Source organism: Pteropus vampyrus, unplaced genomic scaffold (genome assembly GCF_000151845.1).
Source record: "Pteropus vampyrus isolate Shadow unplaced genomic scaffold, Pvam_2.0 Scaffold3, whole genome shotgun sequence".
In the NCBI taxonomy this organism is placed as follows: Eukaryota; Metazoa; Chordata; class Mammalia; order Chiroptera; family Pteropodidae; genus Pteropus; species Pteropus vampyrus.
This window is the reverse complement of record NW_011888784.1, coordinates 23316907-23339770: the sequence shown is the minus strand read 5'-3', so window position 1 is coordinate 23339770 and position 22864 is coordinate 23316907. Positions and strand designations below refer to the sequence as shown.

Genomic DNA, 22864 nt, shown 5'->3' with positions numbered 1-22864 from the left:
CTTCTTAAGCCTTAAACATTTTCTCTTTCTTTCTGGTCTTTGGGAAAATGAACATTGTTTCCCTCTTGCTTCTGATAGACATCTAGCTTAGATTCTAAGTACTGAAGGCTGCCTTAGTAAACTTAAGAAGAGTTCACAAAATGGGCTGCTGCTGTTCTTCATCAGATGCTGGTTATTGAGTAGATATATTGAGTTTTTAAAAATTCATTTGAGCTCTATGCTTATGATTTGTGCACTATCTGTGGTATGTTTCAATTTAAAACCCTAAACCTAGGAAATTATGGAAAGGAAAGCCACACTCATTCCCAAAGTGTTAACAGGTAAACTTTTTTTTCAGGCTTTGAACATTGTATTTGATACATTAGCTTATTCTTAAGATTTTAAATCTGTCTATATGGTATCTTCTTCCTACAAAGTGGCCTTTAGAATCAATTCTAGGTTTGAGTCCCAGCTCTTTCACTAGGCCAGTTACGGTTTAACCTCTCTGGAATTCAAGTTCCTTACCTATAAAACAATGATATTCTGTACCTTGCTAAAGTGAGAAAGCCTCCAGTACAGTTCCTCACACAATAAGACACAGACAAGTCCCTTCCACATCCATTCAATGAGGAAGATACTTAGAATGACTATTTGGGGTGGTGTTTTGTACATGTTTCGGGGGAAGGTAGATGGCTCATCGGTTGCATTTTAGTTAAGCTCCAAGCAATTGGAGTCCACATTCTGTGAGGGAAAGGCACATTACTTAGCAGGATCTGTTTCAGGAGAATAATCTTCAAGAACCCAGTTGTGATCCCATTTTAGGAATTCAAACTGTTTAAACTTAAACCCTTTTCTATATAGAGGTGCTAAATAAGCCTTGAGTGAGTCTTGACTCACTCTAGCTTAAGTAAGATTCCACTTTAAGTGTTAGTTAATAAAATGAGTTTTTAATTTGGCTGGTCAAGTGGTACATTGAAATGACCAAAATCTCAAAATGCTACTCAAGGCAGCTACGTTTTGTAACTTGATGAAAATGCTGACCAGGCAATTTCATCTGAACCTCTGAATTCAAGGCTTGGTTTCATCTGGCAGCTTCAGTTGTCTAATCTGTAATGGAGATAGCCATTCTGATTCCAGGTAGAGTTTGAAGAAAACAAGATTTACACAAAATGCTTTAACAAAGTTTAAGCTGCATGTGCACTTTTTTTTCTTTTTTCTTTTTTTTAATACCTTTTAGAGGCTGTCTGCATGGTGCTTCTAAAATTGAAACGCTTTACAAAATTTTTTGTTTATGTAAAATTCTATAAGGAAATCTGGGTTCTTATTTTAATGTATAGGCTATTTATATTTTTTTAAAAATTGTGGAAATACAATTGTGGAAATCACTAATGTCTAATCCAGGCTTAAACTTTTAAACGTTCTCTTTAGAAATAGACAAAGAAGTCAGTGCATGGTCAATTATGGTTTGTGTCTGATGTTTACGGTGACATGAGAAATTTATTCCTTTCCCTTAATGTTTTCTGTTCTGTCTTACATATCACCCCTAATTCCATATTACCTTAAATGCTATTGAACTAAATATGTTTAGATCTTTTTCCAAACATCTCATTTTTTGATACTCTACTAATGACAGTGCAATTTTCAAGACTATTATCACAAAAAGAGATCTTAGTAATTGATCTTAAAATTTCTTATATTAAAAACAAAAAGGAAAAACCAGACTCAGAAGTGAAATAGGTGATAGAATTAATAGGTAAGGATGTGAAAACAGCTATTATAAACATTCTCTGTGTGTTCAAGAGGGAAGAGGAAAGCATAAGCATATAAGAAAAATGAAAGTATAAAAAAGACCCAAATTGAACTTTTAGTGACCAAAAAATACAATATCTGAAATTTAAATCAACAAAAACTTGTTTTAAGACTTTCGTAGATTTAGATTTGTGCTCTTTAAATGTTCCTGAGGGACTTTAAAAAGGCAACTCCTGAAATTCTAGATAAGTCTAGTTGACTTACTTTTCTCTCTCATCCCCTAGGGCTAGCTTTGCCTGGGTTGAACAACTACTGGGAAATTATTAACCTCAGGAACTGAGTTACTACTCTTGTTAGTTGCCTTAATGCCAGACACGAAGCTTCAAGGTGTTAAGGTAGCTAGGTAGAGAGTGTCCAGTGAGCTCAAGTCAGTTTTCTGAGCTGCAGTTTCCTTGCCTCTAAAATAAGAATGAGAAAGAAGTCATTAGGGTTTAACGAACATATTGTTAAAACTTTGAAAAATATTAGGTTCTTCGTTTTGTGACTTTACTATTCCCCATACAATTTCATTAATTGTAAGAATATTTTTAGAAACACAAATTATGCCCGCCATTGTGCATAGTACTGGCAACGCAGGCGAGGGCAAGAATGCTGCGGTTCCTGGAGCCTCTTGGAGCTTAACAGTTTACAAGTATGTTCAGTGTCATGACTGGGGAAACGGAGCAACAAGATCTTTCATTAGAAAGGAAAGGTCAGAGAAGACTTCCGGAGAAAATGATCTTTAAGCAGAGTCTTGAAGAACAGGTGAGAATTAGGTGAAGAGTGGAACTGAGGGAACAGCATGTGTGAAACCAGGAGGTAAGAGCATCCATCCAAGTGACGACGGGGTTCCCTGAAAGCAAACTGAGACAAGGAAGGACCATGTGCAGGAAGTTTCCTTGGGAAGCGATTCCAGAAAGCACAATGAGGACGTAGAGAAAGTGAGACCAGTGAAAGATGTGATGACGAGCCTGTTTGCATTGCGGGCAACTGGAGCTCAGACCCACGGGGAAATTTTGAAGGCGCCTCGGCATTGTACCCCCCGAGAACAGGAATGCTGGGACCTGGATCTACCAACTCCTTTTACTTGTTGGTCGAAGGTGCCCTTGGGGAGAATGACCCCCACGTTCAGATTTTCTGGGTCGCAAATGAGGCTTCCTCGAAAGATTATTTTTTGGCAACATAGCCAAGGGTAGCACCCCGTGTTTGATGAGGGATGCTGGCAAGGTGCATGCGTGTTTGGTGAAATCAGGTGCGCCAAGGGGGTGCGATGCATTGCACCAAGTCTGCTACAGATGGCCTGGGTGCTGAATACTTCTCACTGTCATTTATTGGGTTTGGCCTGAAGTGTTCATGAAAAAACATTTGTTTCCCCAAGAGTGGAAAGATATAACATGTTTTACTTTCCTTTTTTTCTCCCTCAGCTTTATTGAGAAATAATTGGCATAGAACATTGTGTAAGCTTAATGTATACAACATAATGATCTGATACATGTATATATTGTGAAATGATTACTACAATAAAGTTAATTAACACAGTCATCACTTCACATAGTTACAGTTTATGAAAAAATTGGAAAACTTTTTTATTTAAAACAAGGGAGAGTTTTCTTTAAAAATAGATCAAGATTCTTAACTTTTCTTGACAAATACGGTTGCAGCAGGCCATTGCCCCTCTACACCATGGTGGTCACTCCTCCCATGGAGTGAGTATGGGAATATGAGAGTATGGCATTTGGTTATTACAGTGTGGGTCCTGCGGGCTTTTGAGTTTGTGAACCCCTGGCATAGGGCACCTGAGAAGTGAAGGAAGATTGGTGTGGCTAGAGCTTGTGTTACGCATGAGAAAGAGAAAAAGGGGAAGCAGTCGGGGTGAGAGGTGAAAACTGAAGCCCTGTTTGGAGCGAGGCCTAGCATGAGTCTAATAATAAGAAGGTGTATGTCGAGTCCCCAAACTGGGTGATGGCTACCTCTCTACTTCTATGCGTTTAACATTCTCATAATAAAATATTCAGAAATGGAGAGAGGGGATCAAGAGATTTTAAGTATGGAGAAGAAGAAGGGAGTTTTGGGAAGGATAGTGCTAGAGATGCCACCACAGGAAATTCTAATTTTTGCAAGAAGGCAGAAGTATTTTATACACCACTCTCCCGAATGATAAACATGGTGAGAAGTTGTACTGAACTAAGCATAAGTTCATGGGTTTGCAGGTTGTTGACTGGGCAACTGAACTGGACTGATTTATATCCTGGTAAAGTTAAACACAAGAGAACGTCCTCTCCTTCATTTCCTTTTTGTTGCGATATACACCTTTCCACAGATAATAGGTCTGGCATGCTTGTGGCTTCCCTTTTGCTTGGGAAAGGCCACTACAGCTGTCCCATGGGGTTCTAACTCTTTAGTAGCAATGTAATGTTACTGTCATTACTTGTGAAACTTTGGGACTGTAGGAGGCTTAGGATGAATTCATGAGTCCAGAAGAAGATACATCAGCAGTGAGGCTTCTGAAGAAACAGTCTATGCTTAAGCAAGTGTGGAATGAGACCTCCATTCGTACACCTGGGTTTAAGAGTGTGATTAGGGAGAGGAAATCATTGGGCTTTATTTTACTTGGACTTTTCAATCTCTCTGTGGAAATATGAGGTTCAGCTTTTGGGTGTTTTTTAAATTGCTGACCTTTCTCTGTGGTAGGTGCTTATGACTCATTGTATAAGCCTTTCGGGTTATATAATGTGCTAGCTGGTTGGGTAGCACAACTGGGCATCGATCAAGGTGAGATGCAGAATAACAGGTCAGTCCTCTGAGGGTGGGGCTCTGAGATGTGACGAATGATCTATGTGACCGATTTCAGACCTCTAAGCAGCTTCTAACGTTTGTCTCACTAGCTCCAGATCAGTACTAAAGCATAGTAATTTAAGAACATTTTAAATAGCCACATGGGAAGCACATTTCTGATACTCTGAGCTTCATCTCTAAAAGGGTCATCACATCTTTAATCTTGGATATTAAACAAAAGAGTTTAATAAAACTAAATGTAAACAAATGTACGGTAGGGGAAACCTCCAACATTCTCTACTCTCCTAATTTCTTTATAAGGATAGAATTTGTTAATTTAACTAGGTCAGAGTCAGAGTCTAGGAGAGTAAAAATTGAGCTATGGAACCAGCAAAAGTTTAGTTCGATTCTACCAGTACCCAGATTTCCAGTCATCGTCTCTCTCTAATCTTAGGAACCCTGTCTTCAAATTCCATACTCTCATCCGAAAAGAGGTCCTTAATTTCCTTGCTCAAAAAGAAAATCCTTGAGACCAGCCTGACTTAGGCATCCAAAGCTGATTTACTGAGATGTTGTAGCAGCTCAGAGAGGAAAAGGAGTGATTTCATTTGTAAAGCAATTAAAAACCAAGTGATTTTTATTTTGATATTTCTCCGTATGCTTTAGGAAAACAAGTGCCTTAAACTGGCATTAAGATCCTCAATTTTTAAGGCAGTTTTATTACCATTCAGACAAAAGTACAGTTATTCATGTTACTGGCCTTTTTTATTCATCGAGTGCCCCTCCAAATGTTAGGGAAAAAATACTCACATTTCAAACTCAGAGCCAGGTTTGACCTACAGTATCTATGTGCACATACCCTGAGTTACATTTTTGTTTTTGCATAGTAAATAGAATTATCTATAAGCTTGTTTGAGCCTGTTTCTGTCTCTGAAGGAAAGCTCAGCTTATACATAGAGTGTCAACATTCATCCATTCACCTTGATCTCTCCAAGCTAATCGGTTTCTGAGAATTTTACTTCTCCAGGATTTACCTGTTTGTCAAATGTGGTTACAAGGAAACCAAAATAAATAACACATTTGATTTTAGGTGTGGCTTTTTTTTTTTTCTTCATCAAAACATACTTTTGTTCTGGCTACTTAAGCATTTTTGAGTATAAATGAGAGGATGGGCACTGGAACCTGAGTGCCTGATTTCAGATAACGACTGATATTCAGGTTCCTGGATAAATTGTATAATCACTCGGAGCCATTTTCTCATCTTCTTCATGGAGTTGTGTGGAATAAGTGTGTCGCTATATATGAAGTTCTCACTACGGAAACTTAGAACTTAGGACACGTTAAGCCCTCAATATATGAGAACTGTTTGTATATGTTCCTGTATTCCATGGCTTTACAGCACCAGGATTGTTATAATATTAAGTTCTGATGATAGATGTCAAATTAGCTTGTCATAGCTCTAAGTTTTTCTTTTTCAGTATTCATTTTCTGAAAATGCAATTTTACCAAAGGCAATTTCTTTCTTCAAAACTGACATTCACTTTTCTTAGCAGTAGTAGTGTGTGAATGCTGCATCTTAAATACGTAGGGTTACCTTTCAGAACTTAGTTCTGAGTATTATATAATCTCATTTGGAGTGCTAAATTTATGTGCTTGATTCTTATCAAGTTCCACCTTGAAAATGTGATGACATATCTGTCAGGCCCCGAACTGAGCAGAACTCTTCACCTCTTGCCTGTATCAGCCATACAACTTTCCCTCAACTTGCCCAGAAACAAACTGGGTCAAAATTGAGTCAGATGGCACAAGAACTTGGTAACTGTTCTTTGTCACTTCCTCCTTACTGTCTATGCCCAAGCCATTCTCATCTCTTTAAAAATACTCAGCCTATTTAGGACCAGAAGGTAATTTCCTGACAAATATTATCAAGGACTGAAGGGCAGTCCTTCAGGTGCATGTTGCCAGTTAACCTTCATTTATTTGAACCTCCCTGCAAGAAGCCAGGCTCCTTTCCTCAAAGCTGCAGTCACATGGGACCCTGTGTATTCCACAAAGTGAATACAAGAGCAGTCTCTATCCCACTCTAGCAGTATTGTCGAGGGATGATTGGAGTCCAGAGTTTGAGGAACACTTCTTTCTGCTGCTCTGATGGTGCTTGGAGAGGCTTTGAGTTTGTGAAAAGGGAATGTGTTGGTTCCTGAATTTTGTTCCTGAGTTTTCTTATCAGCTTCACTGACTCCTTTCAGCATTTATTTATCAAGCCAGGTTCTACTTAATAACAAAAACTCAAACCAGCTTCTTGAAATGGAATGAAGGAAAAATTACTTTTAAAATAGCTTGAATACATCATTCCATAGGATACTTTTTAATTCTTATACTCGATGGCGATTCTAAACTGCAACACTTTTGGAAATTTAAGAAATAAAGGCAAGAGATCTGCCCCCAGCAATAAAAATGGGTATTGTAAAACATGTATTACATCAGAATGAATGGAACACAAGGAGTTTGCCAAAGTGACGTGGTTTGAAGTAAGACACTTCTATTTTACTATTTTTAATTTGGAAGGCCCCAGAAGTTAAAAAGTCCTCCCTCCCATCTCCTTCAGTGTCTGAATTTTCCTTGTTGGACCTTTTTATGGGTTAAGAGCTATGATGTGAGAGGCAGAAATTTTATCCCTGGGAAGGACCCATTTCTCAGATTGCAGTAGGGTGTGTCAGAAAGTGCATAAACTGGGCACCTGAAGACAGAGTTTCAAGTCTCCTTTGGCCACTCGCTCACTCGCAGTGGCCTTGGACCAGTTCTTCAACATCTCTTGGCATCAAGAGTCTAGCTCTGTGCCTGATACATAGGAAGTGCTCAAAACTCCTTATCTTTCTGTATCTTAGCCACCCAAATTACCTAAAGCACAAATCTGGGCAGCCTCTTGGATTTCTTGCAATCTCTCTCAATTCTAGCCGGGCACTACATCTTGCCAATTTGACTTACTAAATGCTATTTAATCCTGCTTATCCTCTCCATGCCTGCTGCAGGCCAGTTCAGTTCTTATCACTCACTCTTCGACTGTTGTAGGAAATAGTTTCCAGCTGATTTCTGGTCTCAGGTCCTGCCCCACTAACCTCAACTCCACAAATCTTTCTAGAGGAAAGTTGACCATATCTGGCCCCTGCTTAGAATAGAAGCATTAATCCTGTCTTGCCTATAGGATGAAATCTTTAACATAGTACAAATAGCAAGCACATAGTTCTTACTCTGTGCTCTTCTAAATGTTCCCTGCATGTTAACTCACTCAATCCTTGTGACAAATTTATGTGACGATCTTTAGTTTATAGGTGAGAAAAATAAGGCACAGAGAGGTTAAATAACTTGGTCAGAGTTAAACTGCTAGTAGAAGATGAAGCAGAATATTAAAATTTTATGTATCCCTGCTTAGTCTCTGGTCGCTTCTGCCTTGATCTTTATCCTTCAGCAATGCAAGCTACTTGTAGTTCTCACTCCACCCTACCCGCACCTCCTCCTCCCTTTACTTTTGCTTCTGTTAATAGCTCAGCCTGGAATGCCTTTTCCCCATTGACTCCTTGGCAAATTCCTACCTCTCCTTTCAGACTTGGCCCTGGCATCACCTCCTGCATTAGTCAGTCTTCCCCGCTGTGTTGCCCTTGTGCTGTGTGCACACCTCCAGATAGCTGCTTTGTGTTAGGAATGGGACAGACAATGGAAACCAAGATCTAGAGGTGGTCTTCAGGATCTTATGTTCCTTTGGGGAAAAGGCAAAAAATCCTGGAGCAGAACAGCAGCATGAGCATTCCAGGAAAGGCAAGCACAGGGCGCTTTCAGGGGTCATATGCCAGTCAAGGAATCCAGCCTGGAGTGTGGGGAAAGCCCTCCCAGAGGACGTAATGTTGAAACTAGGAACTCATAGATGGAAAGAAATTCACAGCAAGGAACTAGGGGAAGAAAAGGTTTGCCAGACAGAAGGAATGGCATTTACAAGCTCCAAACCAAGACATGGTATGTTTGGAGAAATTGTTGAGTATGTTCATCTATTTACTTGTTTCTCCCACTTGGCCGAGTTCCTTAAGGATGTCAAGTCCTCTCTGCCTGGCTCGAGGAGGTCTCAGTGGATGTTACACTGGAACCCAAACCCTGGAATCTCTGGGTCCTTATCTCCCCATCTGTTAAGTTCCCTGTAAGGAGACTGCTAAAGTCCTTTGGAATTTCTGAGATTCTGTGACCACATAAGGAGAAGAAGGCAACCAGAGGGCCTCAGTCTGAGACCTGCCGGAGAGTCCTGGGAATCTCAGCTTGTAAACAGCACTGTAGTGTCTGTTTCCTTTGTCACATGGCATTCCCAAATAAGGCCATATTCACAGGTTAAGGCTGGTTGTTAAGACTTGAACATATCTTTTTGAGGGACACAATTCGACCCACGACAGCTTGTAAGTGGTGGGGCTGTGGTTCTGAACCCCTCCTTAGTCGTTGGCAGAGTGGAGTGTTCATGCCCCAGGGACCCAGGAAAAATGACTCACTGAGAATCTTAAGAGAATGTTTATTTGTTCCTAAGTTTATCTTTCGAAAATGTCTATTTGTATTATGATGCACGTAATATATTTACAATAGTCTGTAAATATGTTTTATAAAGATACACATATTCAGTGGATACTCAACGATGTTAAACTAACCAGAGTATTAAAAAAAATAAATTAAGGCCCTGTTCCTACTCCCTCTCATCCGTCCAGCACTGGATTATTACTTTCTCTTTTTGACAGTGCCTCAGCAGAAAGACACTCTACTGTGTGAAGTTTGTAGGGAGGTTTTCCAACCTCCCCAGCCCCAGTATTTAGTTGAAAAAGAGTTTAGTTTGAAAAAAAGAACAGTTACCAGGCCCGAGCCAGGGTGAGGGACAGCTATAACCTTAAGAATGAAGTAATTTAATCAGTATTTGTTCCCTTCAATTTATATCTTTATATATTTCAATAACTAATTGTCAGTTTTCTTTTAATACTTGGTACAGAGCCAGTGTTTAATATAATTTAGGTCTGAAAACACGCTGTTAATGGTCTGAATAATTTGATGTTAATTGCTGAAGGCGGGGAAGGTATACACTGGACTTTATTGAAATATAGCTTTTTATAAGAGGAAAGCCACTACAAATCAGTAGCTAGGTCATGATTACACTTTCATTCTTTGGACTTCAATTCTGCAGCTTCCGTTTGATATTTGATACAATCCCACGATCACCCACCTCCCCACAACACACACACACACACGTAGATACACTGCCAGAATTGTTTTGGGATCCTGAGGGAGAGAGGCTGATTGCTCACAGGTAAACAAATCTCAAAATACCGATCATGTACACTTGAAAATCCATTTGTTTATATATATTAAATATGGGGGAAGTCAATTAAGCAAGGCAAAAATGTCTAAATTTGAGAGGAGATTCAGATACCCATGAGAAAGCATTACTCAGAAGAACAAAGGATAGTATAACATTAAATGAGTCCTGTCATTTTTCAACAGAGTTAAACAGTAAGAATATTTTTGTTAGTTGATTGTTGAACTCTTAGAACATTTGACATAAAGATCCATTGATTGTGGAAGGGCTGATCCCCTCTTCAAAGATTCTTTGAGCTCCTATGTGGGACTAAGTACATTTTTGTCATAATTTATCCCACCTGTGTCTGTCAGTTCCTTTCCACTTGCCTCCTCCCGTGATGGTCTGGCTCATGTTTCTTCATAAAGCTCTAAGCCAGTTATTAATAACAGTCCAGTGACTCTCCTGATCCACCTAGGAGCATATGGTGTTTTTCACACAAGAGAGAGATCATCTCCTTGACTTTGGACTTCTCTTACTGAATTCTTGAACAGTAAGTTTTTTGGTTTTTAAAAATCGTTGCATTTTTAAATGTTGATGCAGGAGGGAAGTTTAGTGTGACTCTTGTTTGCTTCTGGTAGAGGGAGACTATAGTAAGTTAAAACTTAGACTCATAAAGCCTATTTCCCCTCCCTGCATTTCAACATCTCTCTAATTTTTTTTCAAGTTGATTACAAGATAGATTAGTGAACTATAATTTTATTTTTCCCCTTTCATTCTGGCTAAATAGACAGGAGGAGACCCAAGGATGAATAATATCTAAATTACTTGACCATGCCTTGTGGCTGTGCTTGATATTCCCGTCTCTCTGCGTTTCCTCTCCAAATAGAAGATTTCCATGATTTCAAAGAGAAATTTCATATATGGAAAGTATTCACAGGAGAGTGTCGGACAGACTTGGGCCATGTCACTTTTCCACGTTTGAGACTGGGATCAGAGAGGGCTCCCGCCCGTTCCATGATTCATTGCCTTCTTATTTTAGCCAAGGGCTTTGTCTTTGCAGTCTTTTTATAATGGTTGCTTCTGAGAGTCCTGCAAAGTAGGTCACTGTGTTTTCTGCCTGGAAAGGAGGCTCCTGACACCCAGAAAGGCTGATACCCAGCTTGGTTCTCATGAGCAGAGGTAAAACCTGCACTCCAGTTCTTCTTCAGCACGATAGACTAATACAGTTCTCTGTTTTGGTTACGTATGTTCAATGCCCTTGAACATGTCCATCGGACTTCTAGATAAAATGTATAAGAGAGGCATTACAATGACTTGGTAGGAGGCAGGTGCTGGCCTGGCCTTGATATTTGATACAATTAACATGAAACACTAACAAGTTATGTGACCTTACACAAGTATTCAACCTCTCCGAGCCTCAGTTTCCTTGTTTGTGAAATAAGAGTCATCACCGTTTTACAGGATGGTAGAGTTTACTCATAATGTGTAAAAGTGGCCGAGTTTGGTAACATTATTTAGGAATCCTTCATTTGAATCTTCTTAATCATCTCTCATATGTTTCCAATTCAAACCTACAGCCTCCAATGTGGTCATTGGTGAGAAACATTAATCTATATTGTAGAGACAATAATTGGCTTTTATTGCTTTTAATAACTTCGTCTTTAGGATGGTGAAGGCTGTGTGAATGCTGAGGAGGAGAGCATGGGAGGATGGAATGCTGAGGAGGAGAGCATGGGAGGATGATGTATAGTTTGCAGTTCAGGACATTAGGCTATAGCTAAGAACAACGATGGTAGGAGGGAACCTTGCAAAACAATTTCAAAGCATAAGCTACTGTCTTAATAAACTTACCTGCTCCACTATGAGCAGCATTCTAAAATTTTTCTTTTGGTTACATGCTTCTATGATTCCAAAGGACTGGTTTGCTGCCTTGCTAGATTTAATTCTGTGTCTGGATGACACAGAATGAAGGGCTGTCTGAGAGAATACCTGCTTCCCAAAGTGTTACCCTAAAACTTGGGAGATAGGGTGAGATTTTTGTTTTCCTCTACAAGCTTTCATTCTACAAATGTTTATTTAATTTGTACTGTGGACAAAACACAGTACTATTTTAGCAAGGGGGCAATACACTTTAAATTATAGAAGATAGTTGTTTCATGTTATAAGTCAGAATGGGTTTGTTCCATGATATATGAAAAGCACAGACAGGATACTGTAGGCATTCCACAGGGCCTTCACACCCGAAACTTACTCGCCAGAAACGAGCATTATTGGTCAGACTTCCTTTCGGAAGGCTGTTACGTCCTTGGAAAATGATTCAGTGATTTTCAGGGCTTCTCCTTGGGTTCACCTTCTAAGTAATAAGCTTGTGAGGCATAGAGGAACAACACCTTAAAGTCACGGCTCACCCTTGCTCCCACACACATTTAAAATTTTTTTTCCTTATTTAGTTCCAAGCCTTACGCGAAATGCTGAAAATATAATTTTGCCTTTAAAGAGGTCACATTCATTTACTTTGAAGTTGTGTTCTCCAACCTAGCCATCTACCTTCTAAGATAAACTTAACTCCAAATAACATTTAACTAGTTTCAGAGATCACATCTGCACCTCAATGGATGAAAAAAATCACCAGTGAGTTTATGCAAAGCAGTGCATGTGCAGACCGAGAAGGTAGTTTAAAGGGTTTTTTTGTCAAATGCTTTTGAAAACTCAAAAAGTCCCAGAGATTCTCTATTCTCTTCCATTCGCCACCCCCCAAAACTAGGATGACACTTGTTTGGATATATAAGTTCTGCAGATGAAAAGGTAAAACCTAACAGATACCCTCAGTCTCACTCATGCTTCCTCATACCATGGAAGGACGAGAGTTGGATGGCATTGCTGTGTTGAGACTTCCTGTTGAAATCCGGCAGGACTGGTGCCCAGCCAGGACTCTGGGCAGTTCATCTGGCCTTGTAAGAGTACACTACAGCTGTGATTCATGGAGAGGGTTGGGGAGCTTGGCAGGGAGAAAGTAGAAAACTTTTGATTATTTTTGTTCTAGAATATTTCTTAATGTTAAGTGCCCGTAGCTAAGTAATTTATGTCTTCTTAGGGGCAATGCCCAATCTCCTATTTGGGGTAGGAATGTGGTAGCAGGAAATCTCAGCCTTCAGAAGTCTTGGTAGTGGATGATTAAGAGGAGATGTTTGTTCATGTGTTGGAAAATTGTTTATTTTAGGGCCAAAATATTTACTTAAAACATTTGAGGCATGTTCATAGATGGCTTGAGAAAGCCCAGACTGGACAGGCATTGATATAGAAAGCATGAGAGGTACATTTGAAGAGACAAGAAGTGCAGTGGTTCCACACGAGTCTGACCCCACTGTCCCCCTGGGGATCAGGCTTTTTTCTCTGAGTCACTAATCTCTCTTAACTGTAGTTGGGCTGCAGGAAAGTGGCTGCCTTTCTGATTCTGCTGCTTCATCGTGCCAACCACTATTTTATCCAGTGTCTGGCAGCATGCTGGGCTCTTGCCTTACCTTCTTCCAGTCATGAGATACTGTAGTGGATAAGGCTTTGGAGCCAAACAGACCTCCATTCAAATCCCTGGTCATCCCTGCTGTGTGATCTTAAGTAGCATACTTAACTTCTCTGGTCCTCGGTCTCTCCAGCTTAGGAAATAGGAGTGTCAATAACTCACCTCATAAGGTTTTATGAGATTAAAATCAAAGCATGTTTAGGCCTATGTCTCTAACGAAGGAAATAGGAGTGTCATAACTCACCTCATAATGTTTTACGAGATTAATATCAAAGCACGTGTAGGCCCTTCTTAAATGTAGTTATGAATAAAAGCCTTTCAAACCCCTATAAGGCAGGTGTCATCTCTGTTCTCCAGATGAGCTAGCAGGTGAGATTAAGTGCCTGGTCCAAGACTACCGAGCTAATACCAGCCAGACCAAGATATAAGACCAGTTCCATCTGACTCCAAAACCCACCCTCCTTCCCTACTCTACCTTGCTGACTGACCATCTGTGGCAAAGCACGTTTTTGTTTTTAGCCAAAGTCCACTTTGAGTTTGCCCTGCCAAGTTTTCCAGTTTTCACCTCCTTTATTCTGGACTCTCTGGTCTTACCTTGGCCTGAATCAAAAAAGTTGGGAGGTGATGAAGATAAAACATCTCCAGATAGCCAAGTCTAATGAAACATAGAATCTAGTTTATCAGAAATGTTAAACAGTTCCCAAGGCAATTATGATAGTAGCTCTGAAGAAGAGTAACTGTGTGACCTCAGACAAGTTGCTGTACTTCTCTGGGCCTCATTTGTCAATGAGAAGTTTACAAAATCTCAAATATCTTTTCCAGTGCCAACATTTCTGCAATATCCCAGACCTTTCACTACTGTTGTTTTTCTTAGCTGAAAAGAGAAAAATCTCTTTGAAATCCTGTTTAATCAGAAAACAAAGTACAACAACAATCATTTAAGTATAACGCCATAGGTCATTTATTATGATTCTCATTCAAGCTTTTTCTCATACATGGTTCATATGATTGATGAGTTAATTTCTCAGATGCGTGTTAAACTCCCTTTCTCACATAATGCAGCTTTGGGCAGAATTAGGTAGAACCTTAATTAGTTCAGAAAATGCAACTTGAACTTGAATTTTAGGTCCTTACAGAACATACAAAATTCATTTACCATCGAATGTGCCCAAGTTTTAATTTAACTTCTGAATGACTCAAATTTGAGGAGTTTATATGTCCTGCCCTGCCACACCAGCATCCATTTCTGGAATCTTAAGGGGACAAATCTCCATTATGCTGTAGAAATGGTAGCCATTGCAACAGGACACTCCTGTTCTAAAACCTGTAGGGCTGGTGCCAAATTTTTGGTGCCTTCCAACAGCTTGGCTTGGTTTCCTAATTACTAGCAAAATACAAAAGCAAAAACATCAACAAGACACAATTACCATGTGATTTCTCAAGTGTCTAAAAGAAAATTTTATTGAACATAACTTTTATGGGAAGGAGACCTTTTCCATATGGAGACAAATTGAAAGCACCCCACTGTGGGATTTTATTTTTTAAAAATTTGCTGGGAAAAGTAGACTAAATATATGTTTTTCTTGTAATTGTCATTGGAACAAAATGACCTTTCAGTCTTCCAAGAAAGCTTCTACTTTATGTGCAGTTATTGAGGCATTAGGATCTGGGATGGGTAAGGCCATCCCTACTTTCTAGAAAGACAGCAACTATCAGTGGGGTGGTACATGCGAACAAATCACCATAATACAGGGCAGCGAGTTACAATATGTTACAGACAAGTGGGCAATAAATTCTACCTGAGGAAGTCAGGGTGGATCACAAAGGAGGTAACACTGGGTTTCAAAGGATGAATAGGCGTCTCACAGTTTTGCATGTTTAGGTGCTTAAAGAGAACCTGAAAATATTGATTCATTCAAAGGGTACCTTCTAGGAGGTAATATTCTAAGTGATAATTAATGAAATTAGTCACCATCGCTTATTAAATGTTTACTTGCTAGGCAAAAGTATTATCTCATTTAATTCTCGTACTACCCTAAGTAGGTACTATTATTACCCCCATGTTAAAGGTGTGCTGAGGCACAGAGAGTTAATGTAACTTGTTCAAGGTCTCATGGTAAGTGATAGATCTGAGTCAAACCCCATCGGTCTGATTCCAGATCCATCTCTCAATCACCACGTCCCAGAAGCATTCTTGTTATTTCTCTGTCCAGCTAAGGTTAAGGAGGCCAAAGGGAGAAACTTGTTAGTCATAAGTTGATCTGTGGGTAGATAACAAACTAATAATAAACAAGAATAAAATTGCAGGTAGTAAAAGCTAATGAAAAATAGATTTTAGAAAACTGTTCTTCGAGCTAACCTGGTTGCTAGACAGCAAGCTCCTAGTGGTGGTTTGTGAATGTCTCATTTACAAAGAGCAGGTTGTTTTGAAGTGAATAATTAACAACTGCTGTTGTAAAGATACTCTAGCAAATTCAGGGACATTAGGCCCACAGGGGTAACTGCAAGACTGTCCAGTTCACTGTTCGACCAGCAGTTCACACATGCACAAAGGAGCTGGACTGCAGAGGAAGAGTGACCATTAATGACATGTGGATATTTCCATTTTGATACAGTTTCCATTGTAATACGGGTCTTTTCAAAAGTGACTTTTTATTTGAAAACATTAAAAAATCCATGTAGTTGAAAAAGGGTAGCATCTGGGGACTGGAGTCCTAGGTTAGTAGTAGCTAGGTTCCAACATAGAATACTCAGTATCTGGTGAAGTGGCTCTGTCTCCCGATAGCACATAACATGGCCTGGCACATACAGAGGCCCTCAATAAATGATCGTTACGATACTTTACTTAAATAACCAATTAAGCAAAAATGGACAGATCTTAATTGTCTCATTTTCAACATGTGTCTCTAGGGAACTTCTGTCAATATTATCTTGACTATTAGATATTGACAGAAACAAGAAGTAAGATTAGCATATTCTCGTCAAGAAAGTATTTTTGAAATGTGACTCATGTGTTTAAGACTATAAACTCAAATCCAACGAAAAGTGTTTTTCTTTTGATTGTAAAAGAGACTTCGCAAAGTATGTTCTGTTCTTTGCCTTGACCAAGAATCCATACCTAAAAAGGGGAAAAAATAGAAGTTGAGAGAAATTGAGAAAAGGGTGATATCTTAGTACTAAGAATAGTTTTAGATAATAGAGGTTTCTTGTTTATTTTGTATTGCTTTGTTTTTGTTGGGTGACCAAGCCATTTAGCAAATGTACTCTTCTTAGAGTCTCAGGAGTTAGTTGATTTGAGAAACCCTATTTTATATAAAAACACAGTTATAAGCTGATGTCAGGGTGAAGAACAGAGAATACAATGAAGTTCAACTCCCAGAGACCAAAGGATACTGCTACTCTCCATTTGCCTAACTTGCTTTGTGTTCAACCATTCAATAAATAGCGAACAGGTCAATTTCATTTAGTTTGTTTGGATTCTTGATGGAGTCAAAATAAAAAATAAAGGTAAGTTTTTAAGACTAGAGAAGAGAGTATTCATTGTATTTTCAGTACAACATTCTATAAAACGATGAATTGATTCCCAGTGCCTTTTGGAAATGAGGAAAAGAAAGGTAGGTCGAAGCTTTCAAATGGGAGGAAAATTATTTGAAGTCTCCTAACTCGTTTGAAATTTATTTATATTTTTGGTGCATGTTTTATCCAGTAAGGAATCTTTTTTTTTCCTGAAAATTGCTGCTGTTAAACAATTTTTCCCTAAAAGTATGTCCCTACAATCTCAAAGAAAAAACATTTGATTACTGAGCTGTTGGCTAATATAAATCAAAGTTCTGTGATACTCATGATTTTAATCCACAGTAAAATTTGAGCGTGTTTGTAAACTTGTGACGAACAATGATTTATGACATGCAAACAGACCTAACATCAAGGAGGAAAACCAAACAGGAATCACCCACATTCCTGTTTCTCATGAGCATTTTGAATGAGACAAAAACATGTTCTTTTCCAAAAGTGAAATTATTATAAAAGACCAGGCTATAATCCTTTGTTAAATGATTGGTTTGACAAAGATAAAATCAGTATATATTTTAAATACATGGAGAAGGAATAAGGATAGTAATTATGGGACAACTTTCTTCAGTTTACTAAAATTATACAAGTAACATGCTTTTAAATGAAAATGTGAGAAATGGAAAAAGCAAAGGAGAAAAAAAATCACACATAGTCCTTCCACCCAAATTCAACTGCTATGGGCACTACTGATATTTGTAGGTATCTCTGTCTTCTTTTCTTAATATTTCAATTGTGAAGTCTAATATGCAGAAAAGCACATAAAATTTCTATTTACAGTTTACAAGTAGTTAAAAAGTGATTGCCAATGTAACCACACCCAGAACAAGAAACGAAACCTTGCTGAAAGCTCCCCATCCCCGCTTATCCCTTCTCTTCGTCTCACAAAACTCACCGTTATCCTGATTATGTTAAATAATCTCTTGCTTTTCTTGATAAATTTACCACTACACAGTTGCCACCCATATATGCACCCCTAAAACCATGTGCTTAAAAAACTCCTTTATTTTTTAATTATAGTCGACAATATTCTATTAGTTTCAGGTGTACAACATAGTGATTGAACGTTTATATACCTTACGAAGTGATCACCACAATAAATCTAGTAACTATCTGTCACAGTACAGTTATTATATTAATGACTATATTCACTATGTTGTACTATATGTCCCCTTGACTTATTTTATAACTAGAAGTTTGTGCTTCTTAACCTCCTTCCCCTTTCCTGCTCATCCCCTTATGCCTCTCCTCTGGCAAACCATCAGTTTGTTCTCTGTATCTATGAGTTTCTTAAACCATACACTTTTAACTGTTTTTCTACTTTACATAAATACACTTACACTGTGTTTTCTTTTGCCCTTTGCGTTAAAAGTTTTTAAATTACGTTTGTAAAATGCACCAATCTTTGTATGTAGCTGTAGCTTAATTTTCATTATTGTATAGTATTCCATTATGAGAATTTACCTATCTATCCACTAATAGGCATTTGGGTTGTTTCTAAGTTGAAAATATGAATGATATTTGGATATGCGTTCTGGTGTGGATATCTATGCACTTCCTCAGAGTATATAACTAGGAGTGTAATGGGTGATAATAAGATATGGATTTTAATCATATTTAAATATTTAAACAATTTTCTAAATAGTGTTTTGCTCTATTATAATTAATTCTCTCCTCTATTTTCTAATTTGTTCAAAAAAGTGATAAAAATCTTAAAATAAAGAATTTATAGCAGACCTGCAACCTCATGAATTATATTCTCTTACATAGACAGAGAAGTTTTGTTTTTTCATTATCATAGTAAATATTCATGCACATATATTTAAAATAATTTTCAGGGAATTTTTATTGGGTTATTTTAACATTTAACACTGTGCAGTTTTAAGGAGTAAAATATATTGATTTGATACATTTATATTGCAATATGATGGCCACAGTAGTATTATCTAACACCTCTATTGGATCATGTAATTTTTATTTTTTTCTAGTGTTGAGAACAGTGAAAATCTAGTTTCTTAGCAAGTTTAATGTTTATAATAGTTTTCTTGTCTATGACTGCAATGTCTTAGGTCTCCAGTCCTTATTTATCTACTAGTGACAGGTATATACCCTTAAATAACATTTCTCCCATCCCCCTACCCAGAAATTGTTGTTTTAAAAGTGTGATGAATGTTTGCCCTGCCATCAAAATCCTAGAATTCGGTTTAAACTTCTGTTAAAGGTGCAGTTTTTGGCTATACAATTCTGTTTGATAAATTGTAATTAAAGTGTCATATTTTCCAAATTCCACTCTGCCTGACTTCTTTGAGAATATTTTAGTTTCTTCATGCAGGCTCCCTGCCCCTCAACTTCGTATACCACCTCGCTGTCCAATAAAACCTTTTAATGTGCTTTGACCCAGGAACCAAGGTTGCTAAGAGACCACTGGTGCTGAATCCACTTTGTTCTAGCAAGAGCAGACAAAACCAAGGGCCAGTGTTATATGCCAAGACCTGGGATTAAGTCAGGTGAGAAATGGGTTTCTATTCACTCTTCAATCTCTACCAGTAGTCTGGTCTTTCCCTCAATTCCTATTTCAGTCTCTCTCTTACTGTTGTTGGAGAAAATGAAATGTACCTCTCAGAGCACAAACAAAAGAAGCACAGCTGGAGGCTGTGGTTATGAGACAAAGAAAGTTACTTTGCAAACTAATGTATTATTTTTACTCCTTGTTTCTGTAACATAGGCAAAGGGAATTGTTGAACGTAGGTGAAATTCTAGGTGTTTGCTGGTGATTGCTGTGTAATTTGGGGCACATTATTCCCTCTTTTAGGAATGGGGCTAGTTATTACAGAAATCAATCAGAAATTAAGCAGGAGAAAATGACACTTGTATAAATCTCATCTATCTCTCCCTTTCTCTCCTCTCTTAAAAACCAACTTGCCTTTATGGTTTTTGAGTGAATACAGCAAAAAATATTTTCCTACCTCAATCTTGCCACTTTTTAAAAGTATTGATGCTCGTTTTGATTGTACATAAAAGATTTTGATGTGTTTGAAAATTATTTGTCTTATTCGACCTTGCATTTCTGAAAAAAGAGTTAATAATGGTTCTAAACTCCCTTCCTGACTGGCATTTGGTAAAATTTCCAACAGTGTGCTAAATCGACTACAAATTAATACTTCTAAAAATTCCCTTAACACTTTTTAAAATTCCAGCCATTTTTTTTTAACTGTTGAATTAAAACAGAAATGTAGAGGAAATTAACTGATTGATGTCTTATTAAGTCATCAGAATATGAAAGAGAGGCTCTTGAGAAAATATCAAGAAAACGAAAATGACCTTTTGTTGTCTAATTAAAAAAAAATTTCACCTGCCTTTTCCCATATCTTCAAATTCTTACTTCCTAGTGATACCTACTGTATAGGTTGGAAGAATGGTAATTTCATTGATGCCATTGTAAAATAATGTAAATTATTTAGATAAGATTTTAAAGGACTTAGCAGATAAAATTGTAAATGATTAGGAAGATAAGACTTTCTAAATACTGATAACATGAAAAAAGAATAGTTATTCTGATAGTTCCTTGAGCTGTTTCTTTTCTTTTTATTAATTTTTAAATTGCAGTTGACATTTAGTATTATATTAGTTTCATATATATAATATAGTGATTAGACATATACCTTACAACGTAGCTGAGCTGTTTTTTTAGAAAGAAAGGCAAGTTTGGCATGTAGAAAAATTTGATTATGACATCTGGTCAAAATGAGTGAGTGAAAAATATTTAATTTACTAGGGAAAATTTTTTTTAGTTTGTTGGTTGAGTACAAATATGTAAAGTCCTGCCTGATAGATGTTTCTTCATCGTTATTTCTTTATAGTGAAAATATTACATTGAATTTAAAGAATCAGAATTATAAATGTGTTCATTTGAGAATATGTCTCTCTTTTTTCCCCTAGGGAGCAGGAGCGTTCTGAATATGACGTGTAAAAACTGGATATTAATTTCCACTACTACCCCCACAAGTCTAGAAGATGAAATTGTGGGACGACTTCTAAAAATTTTATTGGTTATCTTTGTTGACTTAATGTCTATTATATATGCTGTTGTAACTTCTTAGAAAGCTAACCTTTCTTACTTTACAAGTAAATTTCATATTGAATTCCTGTGAATAAAAATTAGTAGTTTAATGTAGTTAAGTAATTTTAATTCGATAACATTTCCATTATTCTAGAAGCCAATAGGACATTACAATAAAAACAACATTGTGTTTAGTACTCTATAGTTTGGAAAATATTCACATAAATTGATGTGGATTTTTTTCCCCCAAAATTCTACCCTGTTGAGTCATAAAACTTCTTGATTTTTAAATGTGCTTGCTGTTTGGTAGTAGAATGACTAAAATTTCTAGGTGCAATTATAAAAGAGGTTGGTTTTTTAAGGATGCATAGCTATGTGAAACTTTATGTGGTTGTATTTCAACACACCAATCATCATAACATATGATAATCTTTTCATATGATGTATCAATAATTTAATACTTATCTTTCGTATAAATATACTTCTTCTGTGGGTAGATAGTATTACATCATATAATGTAAGGTTCACAGTAATCCTAGGAGGCAAGTGTCTGTTATTCCCTTACAGATGGAGAAACTGAATCTTGGAAGAATTATGCTAGCTTGTGATCATAACTAGGAAGTGGCAGAACCAGGTCTTGGGCCTTCACAATCCGTAATATTGTGTCACCACCAAAGGTAAATAATAATAAAAGTGTGGTTGAAAACCAATCTGTGGAGCTCAACTATTTCCACAATAATGTTTTATTCAAGACCCTGTGGCTGTACACTAGTCCTCCCTTGTCCACAGGAGATATGTTGCAAGACCCTCAGTGGATGCCTTAAACCAGGGATAATACCGAACTCTATACATTCTATGTTTTTCTATACACACATACCTATGATGAAGGTGAACTTATAAATTAGGCACAGTAAGAGATTAACAACAGTAACCAATAACAATATAGAATGATTATAACAATATCCTATAATAAAAGTTATGTGAATGTGGTCCATTTCTTTCTTTCTGTCTTTCTCTCTCAAAATATCTTATTGTATTGTACTCACCTTTTCACTAAAAAGACACACTTCATAGGTTCTCTTTGGCATATCCAAACTGCCAGCTTCACTTGTGCTTTGAGACCTATATTAAGTAAAAAAAGGGTTACTTGAACACGAGCACCATGATACCACAGCAGACGATCTGATAACTAAGATGGCTACTAGTGACTAACGGGCAAGAAGCATATAAAGCGTGGATAACTTGGTCAAAGGGATGATTCACATCCTGTGCAAGACCACTTGAGATTTCATCACACTGCTCAGAATGGCATGCAATTTGAAACTCATGAATTGTTTATTTCTGGAATTTTTCATTTAATATTTTCGAACCTCAAAAAAACCTGGGTAACTGAAACAGCAGAAAGTGAAACCACGGAAAAGGTGGGGAGGACTATTGTATTGCCCTTATTGATGTTCTTATTCTACTTTTTAAAATATTTTATAATAAGAGAGGTTGTTTACTCTTTTCTCATAACCTACAAGACAATGCATTCTCTTCCCCTGTTTTCTTGATTCCTCATTTTCTGACGGTATGAAATTACAGCTGTTGAACTTCTGCTTTTTGAGCTTTCTACATTGGACACGCACACTTCACAAAATTCTGATTTCTTCCATGTAATGATCATCTTCTCGAATTTTGCCCAGTCTTTAATGCAAAGTTTCATAAGAGACCTAATGAAGTATGAAAGGAATCTGGGACCTTTGAAACGTATTACTTAACTGGCTCTTACTTAACCTTTCAGTGGTGTTGTATATTTAACCATAAGCGAAATAGAGTCAAACTATTTGAGCATTTGCTATAACAGAAAATCCTA

At 37.5% G+C, this 22864-nt stretch overlaps 1 protein-coding gene across 1 annotated transcript; it reads left to right on the top strand.

Annotated features, from left to right (window-relative positions):
- Window positions 1-19298: 19298 nt before the first annotated feature.
- On the top strand, window positions 19299-21114 carry MRLN (myoregulin). The gene is made up of 2 exons (XM_023530978.1): window positions 19299-19456; window positions 20889-21114. Exons 1-2 carry the CDS (start codon window positions 19432-19434, stop codon window positions 21047-21049), a joined length of 186 nt encoding a protein of 61 aa, XP_023386746.1. The 5' UTR covers window positions 19299-19431; the 3' UTR covers window positions 21050-21114.
- The last annotated feature ends 1750 nt before the right edge of the window (window positions 21115-22864 follow it).

Bases quoted from the DNA above. Each gene is read 5' to 3' on its own strand.
- MRLN (XM_023530978.1), top strand. From the start codon at position 19,432: ATGCCAAGACCTGGGATTAAGTCAG. The intron at 19,457-20,888 runs GTGAGAAATGGG...TTTTTCCCCTAG, and splicing joins AAGACCTGGGATTAAGTCAG to GGAGCAGGAGCGTTCTGAAT.